Here is an 18,682-nt window from a genome sequence, read left to right as displayed (position 1 = left end):
CTTCTTACCGAGTCTCATTTTCTTTATTTGGCCATTGCTCTGCCCAACCATGTTCCGGTTGAGCTTTCCGTGAAAGAAAAATATGTGTGAAATATACTTGAAAAAAATGTCAGTGTGTGTCGTGTTTATAATCGGATCCCTTTTATAGTTCTCAAGTCCTTTCCATGATATATCTGTCCATCTTCTTTGAGATATTCAGATGAAGATAGGACTACCATGCGTTTGAACTGAACAAAATCAGTCTCAAGCAAAACAGGGGATTTGTAACCGAAGCTAGTGTGCCCTGATATATGTTCACTCTCAAAAATTAAACCTGTCAAGGAGGCCACTCCTTTTATACATACATACACATATTGTAAAGACCTAAGACACTGAATATCTATCTGCCAGTTTACCCATTCAGAGCAATCTATTTTGAGGGTAACGGTTGCACAACGATGTGGCCCACTCCTTCACACTGACCATTCCTGTGGTCCAGTGTTGCCCAAATGTGCCCTGCTGATACTTTGAGAAGAAGACATGACTTGGATCCACCCGGTGCGCTTTTGGCCCTGCTGTCAGCGACACATGTCTGCACCTTTTGCAGTAGCTAAAAATATCTCTTGGATAGGATATTTCTTGGCCGGGTGCCTGCCTACTCAGTTTCAGGAAGGAGAGGAGATATTTGTTGTTGTGATTGGGATGCAGGTTGGGTCCAAAGGATGGGCAGGCATTTGGACGCGACGCGACCAAGAACCTGAGGTTATCCGGACGCTAGTATGCCTGAACCTCATGCTTGGGCATGGACCAGGGCTCCTGCACTTTTTCGTACACAAGTTGTGTACACTAGGCAGTGTGGTCGTGAGCATCACATCAAGTTATCAGTTGAAATCAGATCTTGTAAGGATGGCCTCATGACACGTGCAATGTTACTTTAGATATTTGCATGTTTTTCTTCTCTCGTCGAGGTGGAAATGTTGACAGAAAATTTAACATAGCAGGTTTGTAACAGCCAGAATTGAAAATCAACATCAAGATAAAATTCGAATCTCCAAAGGAAACACAGCTTGAGCTAGGACTGAAAACACGTTGGAGAATAAGGGGGGTGCATCAAGCGGCTAAAGAAAACAAATTTGGTGTCCCCTTTTCGAGAGGCATACTATATGAATTTGACACTGTTAAGTAGACTGCTGCTGCTGCTGCTGCTGGAGGTATAGTCAATTAGTCATCAAACAATATTTCATTCAGGAGCCCTGCCTTCATCCTCCTTTGAGACAGCTTGATCCAAAGATACAGTGGTGTTTTCTTCACTTATGCTGGCGCCAACAGGTGCAAGTTCATCCTTGCCCTCTTCCTGAGGGCCAGCATCAGCAGCCATAATGTCATCTGCTTTATCCTGACCAAACTTGGCTTGATCGATCTTGTCAGCCCCATCATTCGTGGAGGCACACTCACTACTCTGGGTGTTAGAAGTGTTCTCTTGAACTGATACTTCATCATTATCCCCTTCAGTGTCTGGTGCTGGTGGGATAGGAGGCCCTACGAATCCACCGTCGACATTCCCGCTGTCCACATCCATCTGATTCTCGGTGGTTCCCTTGTTTCCTGCAGCCTCGTCATCAGTAGCTCTATTTGTCTGCTGTGACTTCTCTTCAGAGCTGAGAGGCTTACTTTCATCCTCTTCCTCAGCAGCATGATTCGGTGCCGCAACTTCCTCTTCCTGAGCACGATTTTCGGCTTCTATTGCCTCCTGTACCTTGAGTTGCTTCTTGTGCTCCTCGAGCTGTTCTTGGATCCTCTGGAAACCAGAAACCAGCTCACCATAGCGGTTCTGGAGGGTCCTTTCTAGTGCTTTCTGTTTATTCACTTCTTCAGTCAGATTTAGGATTCGATACGAAGCAGCAAGATGTTCCTGTTTCTGCAGCTCTTGGAAGCATTCGAGTTCTGTTGCAGCAGTGTCCATCTGCTTGAATGTATCTTGGACCTGTGACCACAGTTTTCCAGCCCGTACCTAATAAAAAGCAAACAGCATGTTAGCAAAACATGCACTTGAATAGGATATGCAGTGAGACAAGATGTAATCTGTATGGTCAACAATTTTGTTTCAATGAATAAGGGAGTAAATTTAGTCAGGCAAAAAGCAAGACCTAATAATACTAGTTTGTAGCAGTCCAGTATCTATCATATTCAATTATTCAGGCTGGCTTCAACAGGGTCCAGTATTTGATTACAATTCAAAAAAATGGGGCAGATGAAAGAGAAGAATACATCAGGTTCCTTAAAACCTACTCTGGTTTGCCTCCACGAGAGCGTTTCACGGGCTTCGCGTACAGACGCATGGCTTCAGCTGTTTTGCACAAAAGCCCTCCATATTTTATTAATTCAACCCGCGGTCCTATCCAGCCAACCCATAGTGTACATGTTCATATGTTTTTCAGTTAACCCCTTGAACTAAATTTTATTTCTACATGAAGAAGAGAAAATTCATGATCTCCATTAATTTTGCATAAAATCCCTGCTGGCCATTTTGTAGAGGACCCCCTAGGCAACCCTCGCTCCCCACATTCGCTGTTCATCTCTCCAATCCAGCAATCCTTCTCTTCTCCGGTTCTCCCCGCCGCCGCCCCTTGCTTCACGCGTCTCCCGGTGCTGCCTTCGCTCGAGCGCGGGCGTCATTCCAGATCTACGGTTCGCAGGTCGCGCGAAGCTCAGGGGAGGCTCAGCCATCCGCTCACACAGCCGTGCCGCTGCAGCCCTGATACCATCACCAGTGCAGTACGCTGCAGCTATGTCACCGCTTGCTGAAGACGCAAGCCCTTTGAGCACCACAACTATGCAAGTGATGATGACCAGCAGCACGAGCAACTTGAAGTGGGGCAGCGCTCTTCATCATGCCACCGAGATCTTGGTTCACCGAGAGACTGCCACTGGCAAGTCTGGTGTCTGTGCTGTTGGATCTGGGCATCTGGCCTCCATACGTGCTCTCCGCAGGTGGTGGCGAGCGGGGCTGGGTTTCTCGAGCACAGCGGTAGAAGCAAGATTTGGTGAGCCCACTGATCTTGCTTCCTTTTACCTTGTCCATCTCTCTCACACTCCTTCCCAATTTCCCTTCCCTTTCTCCACATCAGGAGTTGACTTGGCCGATTCAGACAGGAGCGTGGCAGAGGTCCGTTTGTCGCCTGAGAAGGCTCAAGGAAAGCCATATGAAGATTCTTGTGCTCAAGAGGCCGTTGAAGGTGGAAAACATCCGCCGAAGCATGTATGGGGAAGCTGATGTGAGGAAGTGCCAAAGAAATCCATTGTGATGGTTGATTCTGGTATATGCATTTTAAATGATTCGTGTTTACTGGTGGTGGAAGCATTAACTGGTTGCATCTCACCTTCTCTACCTAGCTAAAAAAATACATCGACCATAAAAATTTTGATTATTCATTTACTGCAGCTGCTGATATGTGTTATGAATTATGCACTGTTCGTACTCGTAAGAAACAGTCACCAAATGTTATGTTGGGTTCGACGACTATGTACCTGCAGTTATATCTGTTGATCCTAGAAATCTAAGGCTTCTAAGCATTAAGTTCTTAGTTCAGTATTTGAAGGTAAACATTGTTCTTTGTTTCAGTATAAGGACAAAGTGTGCTTTCAGCAATGCCACCTGATGTTGCCTTGGTAAATGGCTAATGTCCAACAATAGTGGATTTGACTGATTGAGTGGTTTTTTAAAGAGATAAATGCTTATGATGTGAACAGGGGTTAAAATTTAATATCTCTTGATTCTAACTTGCATACATCATTTGCGATGTTCTAGCTATGGTACGTCTAAGGCAAAAGATTATTTTCGCACTGTTTGGAAGGCATCATGGTGGCACAAACCTACTGTTGCCTATTGGAGCCTATCTCTGTAGAAGTTTGTGTATTTATGTACTACTAGAATACCGGCCTATCACATGTCCTCCCCCACAACAGCTGCCATGTATCACTTATCTACGGCGCCAATCCAGTGGGCAACAAAGCACTACCGCATCCAGTCATTTCATTGTTTTAAGTGATGTCCTAGGGTCTATGGAAGCAATAGCGAATATTAGGGATCCAACACAGTTGCTAAAAATGGCAAATTTCAGTGTATTGTGTACTGTCGTATTGAGCTTTCTATAAGCTGCAGATATTGATGGTCTGAGACTCGTTATCATTTGAATATTTTGTGGCACCACTTGCTTAAAATATGCTCCACAGTCTGGGATGGTACGGCACGCAAAGCACTTAAAAATTTCCAGTAAACCAAATAAAGAGAACTCAAAAGAAGCCATGCTATATGACATATTACTTAAATATAGATGATCTTGATTGCAGATGTACATGCCAAGTTTACCTGATATCCTTGTGTCAGAAGCTTAATCTTCTGCTCAAGCCGAGAAGCCTTCTTAGCTTCATCATCCATTCGCTTCTTCACAGTTTCAAACTCATTTTGCAAAGCAGAAATCTTATCAGCATTTCCAGCAACACTAGCTAAACCATAGCTATTGTTGGTAGGAAAAAACATAAGGTCCTCTTGGCATGCATCATGTGCTTTCACAAAGTCCTCAAAAGATTCATTTTCATGACCCATGGCCACTCGAAGATATTGAATCTCCTCTTCAACCATAGAACTAGCCTGTCAATTTAAAAAATAAAACTAAGCCCATTTAAACAACTTATTCCATCATCCCATAGAATAAGAGAACAATCAAAATGAAGGAGCATACAAACTTATGCACTATAAATGGTTTGATAACTACCATGCTTGTAGATTAAGTATTGTGATCTCTGTATTCTTTTATCCATTGAAATGTCCAATTTAGTGTTATTGGCATGAATTTCAACACAAATACAAGTATGTATGTTGTATCAATTTCATGAAAACTAGAATGCAAAGCTCAAGCTATAGCTGACAATATTGCAGCGCATATAGAGTATTCTAGTGTCCAAAGTTGAATGCCATAAAAATGACAGTTCTAATTCACACATCACTTGCATATGACAATTCTAATCATCTGCACTCGAAGAGAAGATTCTAATTGTAAAATAAATGTCGTAACTCTTAAAGAATATGCTCAAATATTGTGTACCTGAAATTTCTTATAATTTATCTTAACTCTTAAAGAATATGCTAAAATTTTGTGTACCTGAAATTTCTTATAATTTATGTTAAGTACGTCCTCTGCCTTACAGGATATTACTCACATAAATCTATGCATTTGCTATTAAATCAAAATGAGAACTTAAAAAGCATGTTTTCATAATTCATTGTGCATGCTACTTGACCTCGGTTCAAGTAACTCAATGTGATTGGTAATTAAGTAATGCAAATAACGAACATTATGGTGTCAATGAGATACATGTACATAGGTTCTCAAGTTACTGTTTGTCCACCTAATATGATAGCACCGTGAAACTGTACATGTTGTGGGTCTAAAAAATAATGGCAAAATTATAAGGAAAGAGGAGATAAGAGTTCATCATGAATAGTCAAATGCCAATATAGGAGGGCAGAGAAAAAGAATAGCACCTCTTTTAGTTCATCTTCATCAAAATCATCAATTTCAGGGACAAGAGCTCCCCCATTTTGCTGACGCTTGCTCCCTTTCTTTTTCTCTTTTTGAGTTTTTTCATCAAGAGGATATTTTGCATTATCATGCTCAAGAAGCCTAAGGAGCTCCTCATTTATTAGTTCATCAGCTTGTTCAAGTGATGTAGGAGGCACAAAGGTGCTTCTGCTTCTGCTTTCTCCAATTCTAATAAGAGACTGCCGGATAATTTCTACTGAAGCAGCAGGTGGCCTAGGCAGACTCCTCTGCAACACTTTGGATCTCTTTCTGAGCAATGCGTCCTGCCTAGCCTGTTCCTCAGCCCTTTCTCGTGCCAGTCTGTCTGACATGTCCTCTTCAATTTTCTCTTCAGCTTCTTCTGTCTCATCCTCTGTAATAGGTGGCATGACTATCTGGTACTCATTCCTTGGCTGTGGAATAGAAGCAAAACCAGATCGCAGGCTTTTTTTCAGTTCAGCTTGCCTACGAAGCTCAAGTTTAGTGCTGTCCTGCATTTCCACCTCTTCATTTATGCGCAGTTCATCACGAAAAGGAGTTCCTCTTGGTGTTAAACCAAAGCTGTGCCCCTCTCTAGATGGTGTCATACCAATCCTTGGAGTAATACCAGGTCCAGGGCTTGCCAAAGGTGTTGCCATTGGATTCGGTGTCTGTATCTCCTTCTTACGTGGTGTAACACCAGAGAAATCTGATGGATGAAGCTCTGGGTTGTCACCTCCTAATAGAGGTGTTTGTGATTCTCTAAGACGTGCAAGATTTTCTGCCTCCATCATAATTGCATCACCCTTCCCAGCTGGAGTTCGTTGCGGAGTTCGCAATGGTGTCATACCAAGCCTTGGAGTCTGAGAATAGCTGGCAAGCAAAGTTCTTGTGGCAGTACTTCCTTCACCAAGCTCATCAGCTAAAGCAGGATCACCAGCATTGCCCATCTTTGCTATCTCCTCTAACTCATGGTCAGAAATTTGGGGAGGCGGCAGCATTAGCTTTGACCTCTTTGTGACAGCTTCTGGGTCATTTAGTTTATTCGCTTGCATTATAGCAGCAGGGGCATCCTGTCGCTGCAGGATCTTGTTCCTGGCGATATCTTGTTTTCTTAACTGTGCCTCTATATCTGCTCTTCTCTTCCCTTCAAGCTCCTCAATGGTTGTTGGAAACTGTACATGTTCAAGTGGCCTGTCTTCACCAACAGTGTCATAAAAACCTGGAGGTGGTCTCTTTTCAAATGGGATCTCAGCATTGTAGTCAATTCCCTTTCTCTTTCTTTTTCTGTGGCGTGTATCAATACCAGCCGCCTTCAATTCTCTCCTTTTCTGTAGTGATGCAAGCCGTCTTGCCTCTTCAAGTTGTTTCTCTCTTGCCTTCCGTTTTGCCTTTTTACCCCTAGTGTTAGCTAAACGAGCCCTAGCCTCAGAAAGCATTTCTTTTTCATCTTCATCCATTTCAACAGGATCAGGACGTGCAGGCTTTGACTCAGGGTTTGGGTCAATCTCACCAGGCCGCAGCTTCCTAGGGTCATCATTGGCCTCATAGTTTTCATCCTTTGCACATGCAGCATCAAGCAATTTTTCATAACGTTCAAGACACTGAGATGGTGTTCGACCTACAATAGGTGCAATTGTCCTCCACTGAGTAGGCATGAGTTTAGCAAGATGAAGTAGCTTCTCATCCTCTTCCCTTGTCCACTCAGTCTGAAATTAACATAGATGAGTTAGCACAGTGAGCGAATGATAAAAGAATCATCTTCATGACAGACATCAGTAAACAAGACAGACCTATGCCATAATACAGCACATGACCAATGAAAGAACTATTCTGAAGGTTATGGGTTATTGAAATCATTCACTTCAATACGATGCAGACAATGTGAACTCCAAGAACTTCAGTAAAGTTAAAAATTAGATTACTGTAATCCAACACCGTATTTACAAATTACAAATACTAGTGTACCACGCATTCATTTAGATTTAGAGCCTATTATTAAGAAAAAGACATTAATGGGTGTGTTATACTTTTAGCAACATGGGTCCACATTTCAATAAATGAAGACAAGGCGTTTATCTTGGTAATGATATAGGTCCTGGTCTGCAGAATTCAAATATTGGAATGGTTTCAACTCTATAGCAGTCTTCAACATTCATGAAGTTCTTTCACATGTGGACCCAAATATGTGTTTTCTTTATTAAAAAAGATACTAAACAGTGTAAAAGCATGTTACATGGAAAAGGTATTAAGTATTAACACTCAACACAGCAAGAAAACAAAAGCTGCATCAAATATAGCAATCTTCTGGACACATAACAGAATATCGTAAGAGAAAACTGAAAGGCTTTGTCTTCTATTTTTAGTAGCAAAACATGAATAGTCATAGGAAGAGATAAAAATATAGGGACAGTACTTCTTATAAACGTCATTAATGCACTACTTATAAATATGAAGCATAGTTGCTAGTAGCATTCCAAGTTATATCAAATTATCAATACAATGATGAACAGTGGCAGAGCCACCGCCCGGCCACCCCAGGCAGCCAGCTGGGCTCGTCGCCGACGTTCAAAAGAAAACAAATTATATCAAAGTAGAACCCTGTAATTTTCTAAAAAGGGCGTACCCAGTGCAGAGAGCTCCCGCTCTGTGCAGGGTCTGGGGAAGGGTGTCAGTGGCAAGCCTTACCCTCGCCTGTGCAATGCGAGGAGACCGCAACTCGAACCCGGGACCTTCCGATCACAGGCGGTAAGACTCTACCGCTTGCACTAGGCCCGCCCTTCAACCCTATAATTTTCTAGCTAAATATTTTTGCATAATAAGAATTGCCCGGGCTCCTAAAAGCTTATGGCTCCGCTAATGATTATGAAAATGCTAACATAGGTTGTATTGATTTCATATACCAGAAAAAAATATTGACTGATAAACTTACAGACATTCATCTTATAAATATTAAAGCATGAAAAGGTTTAATAGCTCTATGTTACCAAGGAACACTTGTCAATTAAAAACTGACATTTGCAAAATAGCTGCAAGCCAGCAGCCAGTAATAACCAATCATTTGCACAGCAACAACTAGAAATATATGAACACTAAAAATTTCCAGAAGCTAACCAGTTCCAAAACAAGATAAGTAGACTCTTTATTAACTACAGTATGTCAATGGTCCATTAATTAATATTCATATTTCACCCTGTTCTTGCAATTAAATACATTAAGATTAGAGAAAGTAAATTAGAACTCACTTTACCAATTAAGCATTGAATCAGCCCATTTAGCTTATTAATTCAAACTTAATAAACTATATAGGTGCATTTTCACAGTATGACAAAATTTTAGACAGATTACAATAGGTAGTCAGCACGGAACCACTTCTGCTGATAAAGCTATTTGGTCACTGAGAACCTAACTGTAGAAGTGGTATGCCACTGATCGCAACACAGTGGACCACTTTGAATAACCAAATCCAATTCAAAGAAGCAGTCCTTCAGCATAATTTCAGATAAAATAAAGTATCTACCCAATGGACCAAACCTTCTTTTAGTAGTTTACATCTGCTATAGACATTTCTCACAACCAAAATATCAAATTTTACATAAAACAGTGCAAAATTTCTCTTTTGGCAAGAAAAAAAATGATCCAGGTGCTTAGTCCAGTTACATATAGTGGCCACTAGACTAATTGACTAAAACTTTTCATTTAGTTAATATCTATGTTGAAATGTATGTTGTCTAGCTGGTAGAAATAATAGATGTTATAAGCTGATGCTGAATCCACAGCATGTAAACATGGATGCTTACCAAGACAAAACCAAAAGATCACAATTTGCTATCTGGCTCCAAAAGGCATTAGAATCAATAACCTACTAAAGTAAGGGTGCCAATGTTTTGTATTACCGCCAACTTGAAGCTCAAGATGTTCAAGATGAAAGCAGATGTTCTTTTATCTTATTCTAAAGTTCGCCAGTTCAGATGCTTGCAAAAGGATAACACTTAGTCATCCAATCATAGAGATTGTCACAATCCATAACCAGCATACTAATCAAGGTTCATAGAACATAAATCATGTTGTTGTTCCATTGCATAAATGCATACAAAAATCATCTCTTTTTTCTTTTAGCATGCAGGAATCATTGTTACAATGGCTGGGAGGGACCTGGTCAGCCATATGGGAAAAGCAAGATAAAAGGAAGAGTCCACTGGCTACTTTGGATCATCATGACACTAAATTGCGAAGAACTAAGTCAGGTATTAAGCATGCAAGATTTCAGAGGAAAGGAAATCACTTATTCACTTCGGTGCTTTCTACTTTCTCGGCAGACAACATGCTGGGCTGCTGAAAAGTTTAATTTAAAACAACTAAACTGTGTCATCACAACACCACTCCAGTATACTTAATAATCGCATCTCTACTGATTTGGGTGAACCAGGCACCATCCAGTGACAGTTGCCCTCTCATTGTGAATTGTGGCCTTGCCAATGCAGCAGGATTCAGAAAAACATAAAGACAGTGTTCTAAATGTGGCTGCTAGACCCATTTTAAAGGAAAGTGTGCTACCTAATTACCGCACATAATTGCTGTCAGAAGGGTAACCCAGCCAATCCCAACAAATCCCAGCTAATGATTTTTAGAACACTGCATAAGTGCATATAGTAGAGAAGATAAGGTTTCAGATAGCACAAAATCGTTAGATTGGCATCTCACTTCACACAAATGAGCAGTTCACATCTCACAGCGGAAATTGTACCACTAGATCCTTTGCAGAATGACACTCCAAACACCGGCAAAAATCAGTAATAGAACGGCGACCGGCCGGAGAGGCTAGTCTACCGAGAGAGGAGAGACAGATCCGTGAGACAGGCGAGTAATCAGTTACCTTCTTGATGGAGGGGTCGAGCCACTCGTACCAGCGGGCCTTGCACTGCTTGGCGGACTTGCGGACGAGCAGCGACGAGATGCGCGCCCACTGGTTCTTGCCGTACTTCATCACGGCCGCCTTGAGGATCTCATCCTCCGTGTTCTTCCACACGCCTCCCTTGATCATGATCCTCATCTTGCCCCCCTCTGACCTGATTCGACTCCTCTGCTAGTTTCTCCCTCCCCCGGTGAGGGGAGGGGAGGGGGAGTCGCTTTCCGGGTTCCTCCGCCGCGCGCCCCGGAAGCGGGGGCCTCCGGCGACGCCTAGGGTCTCTCCCGGAGCGGCGGACCTCGGGGGGCACGGTGGCTGGGGTTTAGGGTTCGGTGAGGTGAGCGGCGGCGGCGTACTCGCGCGGTGAGGAGAGGAACAGGGTAGACACAATGCGGGTATGCAAAGATAGGGAGCGAATTGGAGTTCGGGTTCGAGAGTCGTCGGTTCGCTAGGCTTGTGACTCTTAACAGTGAACAGCAAAGCTTGTGACTTCTGACGCTCAAGCGTCGTCAAATTTGGACGAATAGGAGAAATGGAAGTTTGGGCTTAAGGATTTGGTGTTGCAATAGGCAGGAGGTTTACCCATATGCCATTATAAAAGTTAATAATTACTTATAAGTCATTAAAAAATTTAAGTTCTCACAGTTGCCACTGCTCTGAACTCTTTTATCCTACACGCCACTTCCGTCAGATTTAGCACTAACGGTGTCAAACTGCGGACATAAAAAGTCAAAAATACCCTTAAGTTTGAATACGTAATTAATTTTTTTAGCATCTTAACGATCTTAAATGAAAAAACTCAAAACTAGAAAGTTATAAATCTCATCGAGATCTACAATATTTATATAAAAATTATTTTTATTTAATTCAGTATAAAAATTATGATTTTTCTAAGACATATTAATCATATCAAATCAATTTTTTTTGTATGGAATTAAATGAAAGATAATTTTTTTTATAAAAATTGTAGATATTGTCGAGATCTACAACTTTCTAGTTTTGAGTTTTTTCATTGGAGGTCATTAACATGCTCAAAAAAATTAATTGCGTATTCAGATCTGAGGGTATTTTTGACTTTTTGCACCCACGATTTGACATCGTTAGGGTTAAATATGACGGAAGTGGTATAAAGGACAAAAGAGTTCAGAGCAGTGACACCTATGAGAACTCAACTTTTTTAGTGGCTTGTATGTAATTATCAACTTTTATAATGGCACATAAATAAAAACCTCAATATGCAGTGCAATGTTGGCAACTTGTACATTTACTTTAAAGGTATATTTCCATCCCTTAGTTTTTTTTTAACGGAATGAATAGCGCCAGAACGTCTAGCGCGAGGCCCGGGTCTCGCGTCGGACGCCGCTCCCCACGCCCTTTGCCTGCTCCGTTCCGCACGCCTCACCCAATCGGATTCTGCGCCGCTTGAATGACTCGTCCCACCCATGTTGCTTGTGAAAGCATCTAGGCCCCTAGTTGGGTTTCGGTGATTAATGATAATATAAGATTACTATGACTAACGTGTGTTTTGCAGATGCAATTAAGTTAGATTATGGTAATGGAGATCAATTAGGCAATCAAGGTTGTCATGGCCCTACGATGGTAATCGTTTCGGTTTTCAAATGATGGACGACAAGGTTAAGGATGACTAGTTCTAAGTGTCGATTGAAGTTGGAGTGACACTTAGAGTAGTTTAGAACTTTGTTTTCCCTTTGGCCGTACTATTAAGGGGGTATGGACGAGTAGCTTGATCTAGGTGAGTCTAGTGAGTTAGGTGTGGTGCACACTTGTTAAAACTAGCTCTACATAGCTCCTATGAATGCCTAAGATCTTTTGGAGCAAACTTCATTCACATATGATTGAGAGTTGGAAGTGAATGGAGGGTCAAATACTGACCGGACACTGGCCCCGGTGCGACCGGACGCTGGCCGTAGGGTCCGGTCAGTTCATTTGATCAACAGACTGCGTTCGGTGCGACCGGACGTTGGAGAGGTTAAGTGACCAAACGCTAAAAGGCAGCGTCTAGTCGACTCCAGTAAGGTTCCAGAGAAGGGAATCTACGACCGGACGTGTCCGGTCAGTACTAACCGGACCCTGGGGGTTCAGCGTCCGGTCGAGTCCATTAAGGTTCCAGTAAGGGTTTAATGCGACCGGATGCATCCGGTCAGTGGTGACCGGACCCTGTCAGCGTCCGGTCAACACATTTTCACTGGTTCGCGGGTTGAACTGACCGGAGCGTCCGGTCACCCTACAGAAGCTCATAACGGTTCGTTTTTTAGTCTGTCTTATAAATAGAAGCTCCACTCGTGTGTGGTGTTACTTTTGCTTATTCCAACAGCTGAGAAACACGTTTGTGAGTGCCAAAAAGAGCAAGGTCCTAGTGAGGCAATTGAGATTTGAGAATCCAAGAGAGTAGCCTCATTAGTGAATCAAGAGTAGCCAAGTGTGCATCCATCTTCTCATTAGGCTTCGCGTGGTTAAGTGAGAGTTCGTACTTGTTACTCTTGGTGATCGCCATCACCTAGACGGCTTAGTGGTGATTGGGAGCTTAGTGATCACCCGGCGGAGCTTGTGGGTGACCCAACTCAAGTTGTGAGCGGCTTTGGGTGATTCACCGCGACGGAGTATCGAAGAATCAACCCATAGAGAGCACTTGATCCTTACGCAGATCAAGGGGGAGCTACACCCTTGCGCGGGTGCTCCAACAAGGACTAGTGGGGAGTGGCGACTCTTCGATACCTCGGCAAAACATCGCCGCGTTCCTCTCTCTCTATTTACTTTGAGCATTTACTTTGAGCAATTCAATACTTGTCTTTACATTCATAGAATTGCTATGCTAGAGTAAGTTTGGAACATATGTTGCAAGTCTGTTGTGCGTTAGATCAATAGAAATATTTTTCTAGGCACAAGGAATTAATTGGGCTAACCATAGAATTTGTTTATTGCAAGAAAATTTAGAATTAGCCCAATTCACCCCCCTCTTGGGCATCTTGATCCTTTCAATTGGTATCAGAGCCTCGTGCTCACATTTTTAAGCTTAACCGCTTAGAGCAAGATGTCTCACAGGGATGGACCTCCTCCTATCTTTGAGGGAGATGACTTTCTATATTGGAAAATTCGCATGGAGGCATACTTAGAAGCTCTAGATGTTGGTATTCTTAGAGTCGCCTCACAAGGCTTCCCAAAACCTCGGGATGCTACTAACCTACAAGGCGATGAGGTTAATTATGAAAAATAGAATGCAAAGGCTCGCAACATCATCTTTAGAGGTCTTTGCAAAGATGTGTTCAACCGTGTAAGGAACCACAAAGACACCCATGCACTATGGTCGGATGTTTGTGCGCTACATGAGAGAACCAAGAGTGAGCGTGAGGAACGCTATCATCTTGTAATTAAAAAGCTAAATTCATTTGAGATGCTTTCCAAAGAAAGTGCTAATGAGATGTATTCTCGTTTAAATGTTCTTATAGAGAAAGTCAATGGGCTTGGACTTACTTAAATGTCACCATCCGACGTTGTGAGAAAGATCTTGAGTGTTCTCTCCATTGACAAATATGGGCACATTGTGACCGTGCTACATCAAGGTGATCTTTCCGCCGCTACACCAACATAAATCTTAGAAAAGATCAATGCTCATGAGATGTACATACACATCACGCCACAAGATGGCTCATCCTCTACAAAGAAGAAAGAGAAGGACTTAGCATTCAAAGCTAGCCAAGATAAGGACAAAGCAAGACTTGAGTATGAGAGCTCAAGTGATAAAGAAGATGATGAAGAAAGTCTTGCTCTCATGGTGAAGAAGACCGCCAAGATGCTAAAGAAGCTAAACAAGAGTGGTATCAAGTTTGACGGTAAGAAGAAGAAATTCTTCACTAGCTCAAGAAGAAAGCCAATCTCTGAGATGGATTGCTACAATTGTGGTGAACTTGGCCATCTAGCTCATCAATGCACAAAGCCCAAAAAAGACAAGTTCAAGAACAAGAACAAGGGTAAGAAAGATGACTCAAGCAATAAAGATGAAGATGAGAAGAAAAAGAACAAGCCATACAAGAAGAGAGATGGCAAGAAGAGGGACTTCTATAAGAAGAAGAAGAAGAGTGGAAAGGCCTACATTATCGGTGATTGGCTCACGGACATTGATTCATCAAATGGATCATCCGATGATGATAGTGACAATGAGAAGGTGGCCGCCATTGCTATTGATCTTGCATCCTCACCGCCACCATTGCCATCATCCTCTACACACCTATGCCTTATGGCCAAGGATGAACGCAAGGTAACTAAGAATGATGATAGTAGTGATGATGAGCAAGCTAGTGATGATGATAGCGATAGCGATGATGATGATTCACCTACATATAATGATCTTGTCAAAATATTAAGAAAATACACTAAGATCATTAGAAAGAGTAGAGCTACAAATGAAAAGCTTGATGCTAAAAATAATTCACTCTTAGCTAAGTGCGATACATTGGAAAAGGCTAATGATGAGCTTAGAGAAACTAATGATACTATATCATCTAAACTCAAGGAGCTCAAATCTTCTAAGAAAGAGCTTAAAGATAAACATGATAAACTTGAGTGGGTGCACAATGAGCTCATCACTAGTCACAACAAGCTAAAAGATGAGTATACAACTCTTAAGATCAATCATGATACTCTTGTTATTGCTCAAGAATTCTTACCAAATGAGCCACATGATGCTACTAACCATGTTGTTAAGATTGATATAGCTACATCATGTGATGATTTGATTGATGAGAGCATTGAGCAAGGATCTAGTGGCAAAGGCAAGCAAGTGGTTGAGTGCAATGACTATGATGAATATGTCAAGCTCAAGAACACAAATGAAAAGCTTATGAAAGATCTTGAAGAAATGAAAAGCCACAACACCATTGTGCTAGAAACTCTTGATCATGACAAAGAGTCGATCCTTGAGAATGAGAAGCTCAAAGAAGAAAACAAGAAGGTCAAGGAAGAGAAGAAAGATGATGCTCTAAAGGAAGAAAATAAGAAGCTCAAGTTGGAGAAAGAGCATCTCAAGATTGGATTGAGCAAGTTTGCTAGAGGCAAGCACCTCCAAAGTGAGCTACTCATGAACACCGTCATGAAGATGGATAGAAGTGGCATTGGATATGTGGCAAGTATAGAGAAGAAGAAGGCTCAAGTTCAACAACAACAATCAAAGCCAAAGCCAAAGCCAAAGCCAAAGAGATGTTTTGAGTGTGGACAAGAAGGCCACTTTGCTCATGAATGTCAAACTCCACCGCCACAACCCTTGCCCAAGCATGCTAGACCCTTTGCCTTCAATGTTCACTACATGCTTAGAAAGGACTCTAGTGGAAAGATGAAAGTCATGTTCTTAGGTCCTCTTAATAAGAATAGGCCTAAGAAGATTTAGGTGGCTAAGTCACTTGTTGAGAAGGTGAAAGACCCTCAACAAGTTTGGATTCCTAAAGTTTGAATCTCATGTGTGTAGGTGAACAACAAGACCGGTGGAAGTCATTGGGTTATTGATAGTGGTTGCACTCAACATATGATCGGTGATCCTTGTATGTTCACCTCACTAGATGAAGAGGTAGATGGACAAGAGAAAATAACATTTGGAGATAACTCAAAGGACAAGGTTAAAGGATTGGGCAAAGTGGCAATATCAAATGATCATTCCATCTCCAATGTGCTCTATGTTGCTTTATTGAGCTTCAACTTGCTATCCGTTGGACAATTGTGTGATCTTGGCTTCCAATGCTTGTTCATCGAGAAGGAGGTTGTTGTATCCAAGGTAGATGACAATCAAGTGATATTCAATGGATTTAGATACAACAACTTATATCTAGTGGACTTCACCTTCGAAGATGTAAATTTGAAGACTTGCCTATTCACCAAAACAACACTTGGGTAGCTATGGCATAGAAGACTTGCTCATGTTGGGATGGGCTCACTCAATAAACTTATGAAGAATGATTTAGTGAGAGAGTTGAAGATATGAAGTTTGAGAAGAACAAGCTTTGTAGTGCATGTCAAGCCGGCAAGCAAGTTGCAAATACTCATCCAACCAAAGCTTTCATATCAACCACAAGAGTGCTAGAACTCCTATACATGGATTTATTTGGACCAACAACATACAAGAGTTTGGGAGGGAATCTCTATTGTCTTGTGATTATTAATGACTATTCAAGGTATACATGAGTATTCTTCATTCATGACAAATTCAAAGTTGCATCTTGCTTCAAGAAGTTTGCTAAGAGAGCTCAAAATGAATTTGAAGTGAAGCTCAAGAAGATAAGAAGTGACAATGGCAAAGAATTTGACAACACAAACATTGAAGCCTATTGTGATAAAGTTAGGATCAAGCATGAAGTCTACGCAACTTATACTCATCAACAAAATGGTGTAGTTGAGAGGAAGAACCGGACCTTGATCACTATTGCAAGGACAATGCTAGATGAGTACAACACCCTCAAAGCTCTATGGGCGGAAGCAATCAACATCATATGCTATGCATCCAACCGCCTATTCCTTCAAAAGTTCCTTGGTAAGACACCTTATGAGTTGCTCAATGGAAAGAAGCCGGATGTCTCCTTCTTTAGGATGTTTGGTTGAAAATGTTACATCTATAAGAAGTGGCAACACCTAGGGAAGTTCCAAAGATGTTGTGATATTGGTTTTCTTGTTGGTTACTCATCAAAGTCTAAAGCATATAGAGTATTTAATCATGCCATCGGCTTGGTTGAAGAAACATATGATGTGGAATTTGATGAATCTAATGGCTCCTAAGGAGCACATGAGAATCTTGATGATATAGGTGATGAACCATTGAGGGAGGCTATGAAAAATATTCCGGTGGGAGACATCAAGCCAAAAGATAATGAAGATGATGTACAAGTCATTGATCAACTTTCTTCATCAAGTGTGCCACAAGATGGTGAGAAAGATGGGAGAGTAGAAAATGAAGATACTCATATATCCCATGAGCAAATGGTGGTACTGAAAGGATCTAGGATGTCGCCTAGAGGGGGGTGAATAGGCGTTTCTAAAAAATCAACACCTTTAAAAGCGGAAACGATTAGTAATAGGAGTTTCCAAAATGGAAACTCCAAATCAAAGTAATACAACCCCTCACAAGTTAGCCACAAAGTATATAAAAGATACTAGATAAACCTAGGGAGCCAAACAATAGCAACCAAAGAGTTGAATTAAAATGCACTAGTTAGTTAATGTCGGAAGTCCTGACAGTTTGGGTCAGAACTTCCGACGTGTCAGAAGTCCCGACGTTTGGGTCAGAACTTCTGACGTGTCAGAAGTCCTGACAGTTTGGGTCAGAACTTCCAACGCAAACTGTCAGCACTTCCGATCCCTACGGGAAATGAACTACAAGTGCTAAAATGAACTTTGTGATGCCGATAACTTACAAACCCACTTCCTAGTGGTAAGGTAAGGTGTTGGGTCACTCTCTTGACGTTGATAAGCCACCACTCCGTAGATCGAGGCCCAAATCCTAAGAAATAGCTAGAGAGAGGGAGACAACCAAATACAAGTAATTTCGAGCAAATCACAACAACAACAAGCACGCGGGAGACAAGAATTTATCCCAAGGTTCGGCAGCCCCACAAAGGAGCTCCTACGTCCTTGTTGTTGAGGTGACCACTTTGGTCGGAGTCTCTTCCACCTCCTTGCCTCACTCAAGGATACCACAAAGGTCACTTGAGTTTCTTCACTAGAAATCAAGGGTAATACAAACTTACCAAGGCTCTTCCACAAGATGGAAGCTCTTAGGCGACGTCTAGCCGGCTAGGGGAAAATCCCCAAGAGTAACAAATGCAAATCAAACCGGCTTGACGAAGAAATTAAGTGCTCAAGCTTGCTCAAAGTGTTTTTCTTACTCAATCCACTCTACAATCACTCAAACCCTTTGGGAATCAAAGTTGGAAGCAAAGGAGTGAAGAGAGGGGAGCCTAGAATGCTTGGGGCTATTTTGGCCGAGTGTTTGTTGCAATGAAATGAGTGGGCAACGGTTAGAAAGGAGGAGAGGGGTATATATACTCCAAGGCAAAATCTAACCGTTCAGATCTACGTCGGGAGTTCCGACATAGATCTCAGGACTTCCGACATATGAAGAAAACACTATTCATGTGAGGTCAAAGTCCACTCGAGACAGCCAACGTCGGAACTTCCGACAAACGTCGGGACTTCCGACGGTCAGAACTTCCGACGAATGTCGGGACTTCCGACG

The 18,682-nt window shown here is 41.9% G+C and overlaps 1 protein-coding gene across 1 annotated transcript; it reads right to left on the bottom strand.

Moving 5' to 3' along the window:
* Positions 1–43: 43 nt before the first annotated feature.
* Positions 44–10,866, bottom strand: LOC136504395 (cell division cycle 5-like protein). Its single transcript, XM_066499313.1, has 4 exons — positions 10,417–10,866; positions 5,525–7,249; positions 4,349–4,630; positions 44–1,990 (listed from the first exon to the last, which is right to left on the bottom strand). The coding sequence occupies exons 1-4, from the start codon at positions 10,591–10,593 to the stop codon at positions 1,220–1,222; spliced, it is 2,955 nt and encodes a 984-aa protein (XP_066355410.1). The 5' UTR covers positions 10,594–10,866; the 3' UTR covers positions 44–1,219.
* Between the last annotated feature and the right edge of the window lie 7,816 nt (positions 10,867–18,682).

Source organism: Miscanthus floridulus, chromosome 14, assembly GCF_019320115.1.
Source record: "Miscanthus floridulus cultivar M001 chromosome 14, ASM1932011v1, whole genome shotgun sequence".
In the NCBI taxonomy this organism is placed as follows: domain Eukaryota; kingdom Viridiplantae; phylum Streptophyta; class Magnoliopsida; order Poales; family Poaceae; genus Miscanthus; species Miscanthus floridulus.
Note: the sequence above shows the minus strand (reverse complement) of the source record. Positions and strands in the feature narration are given on the sequence as shown.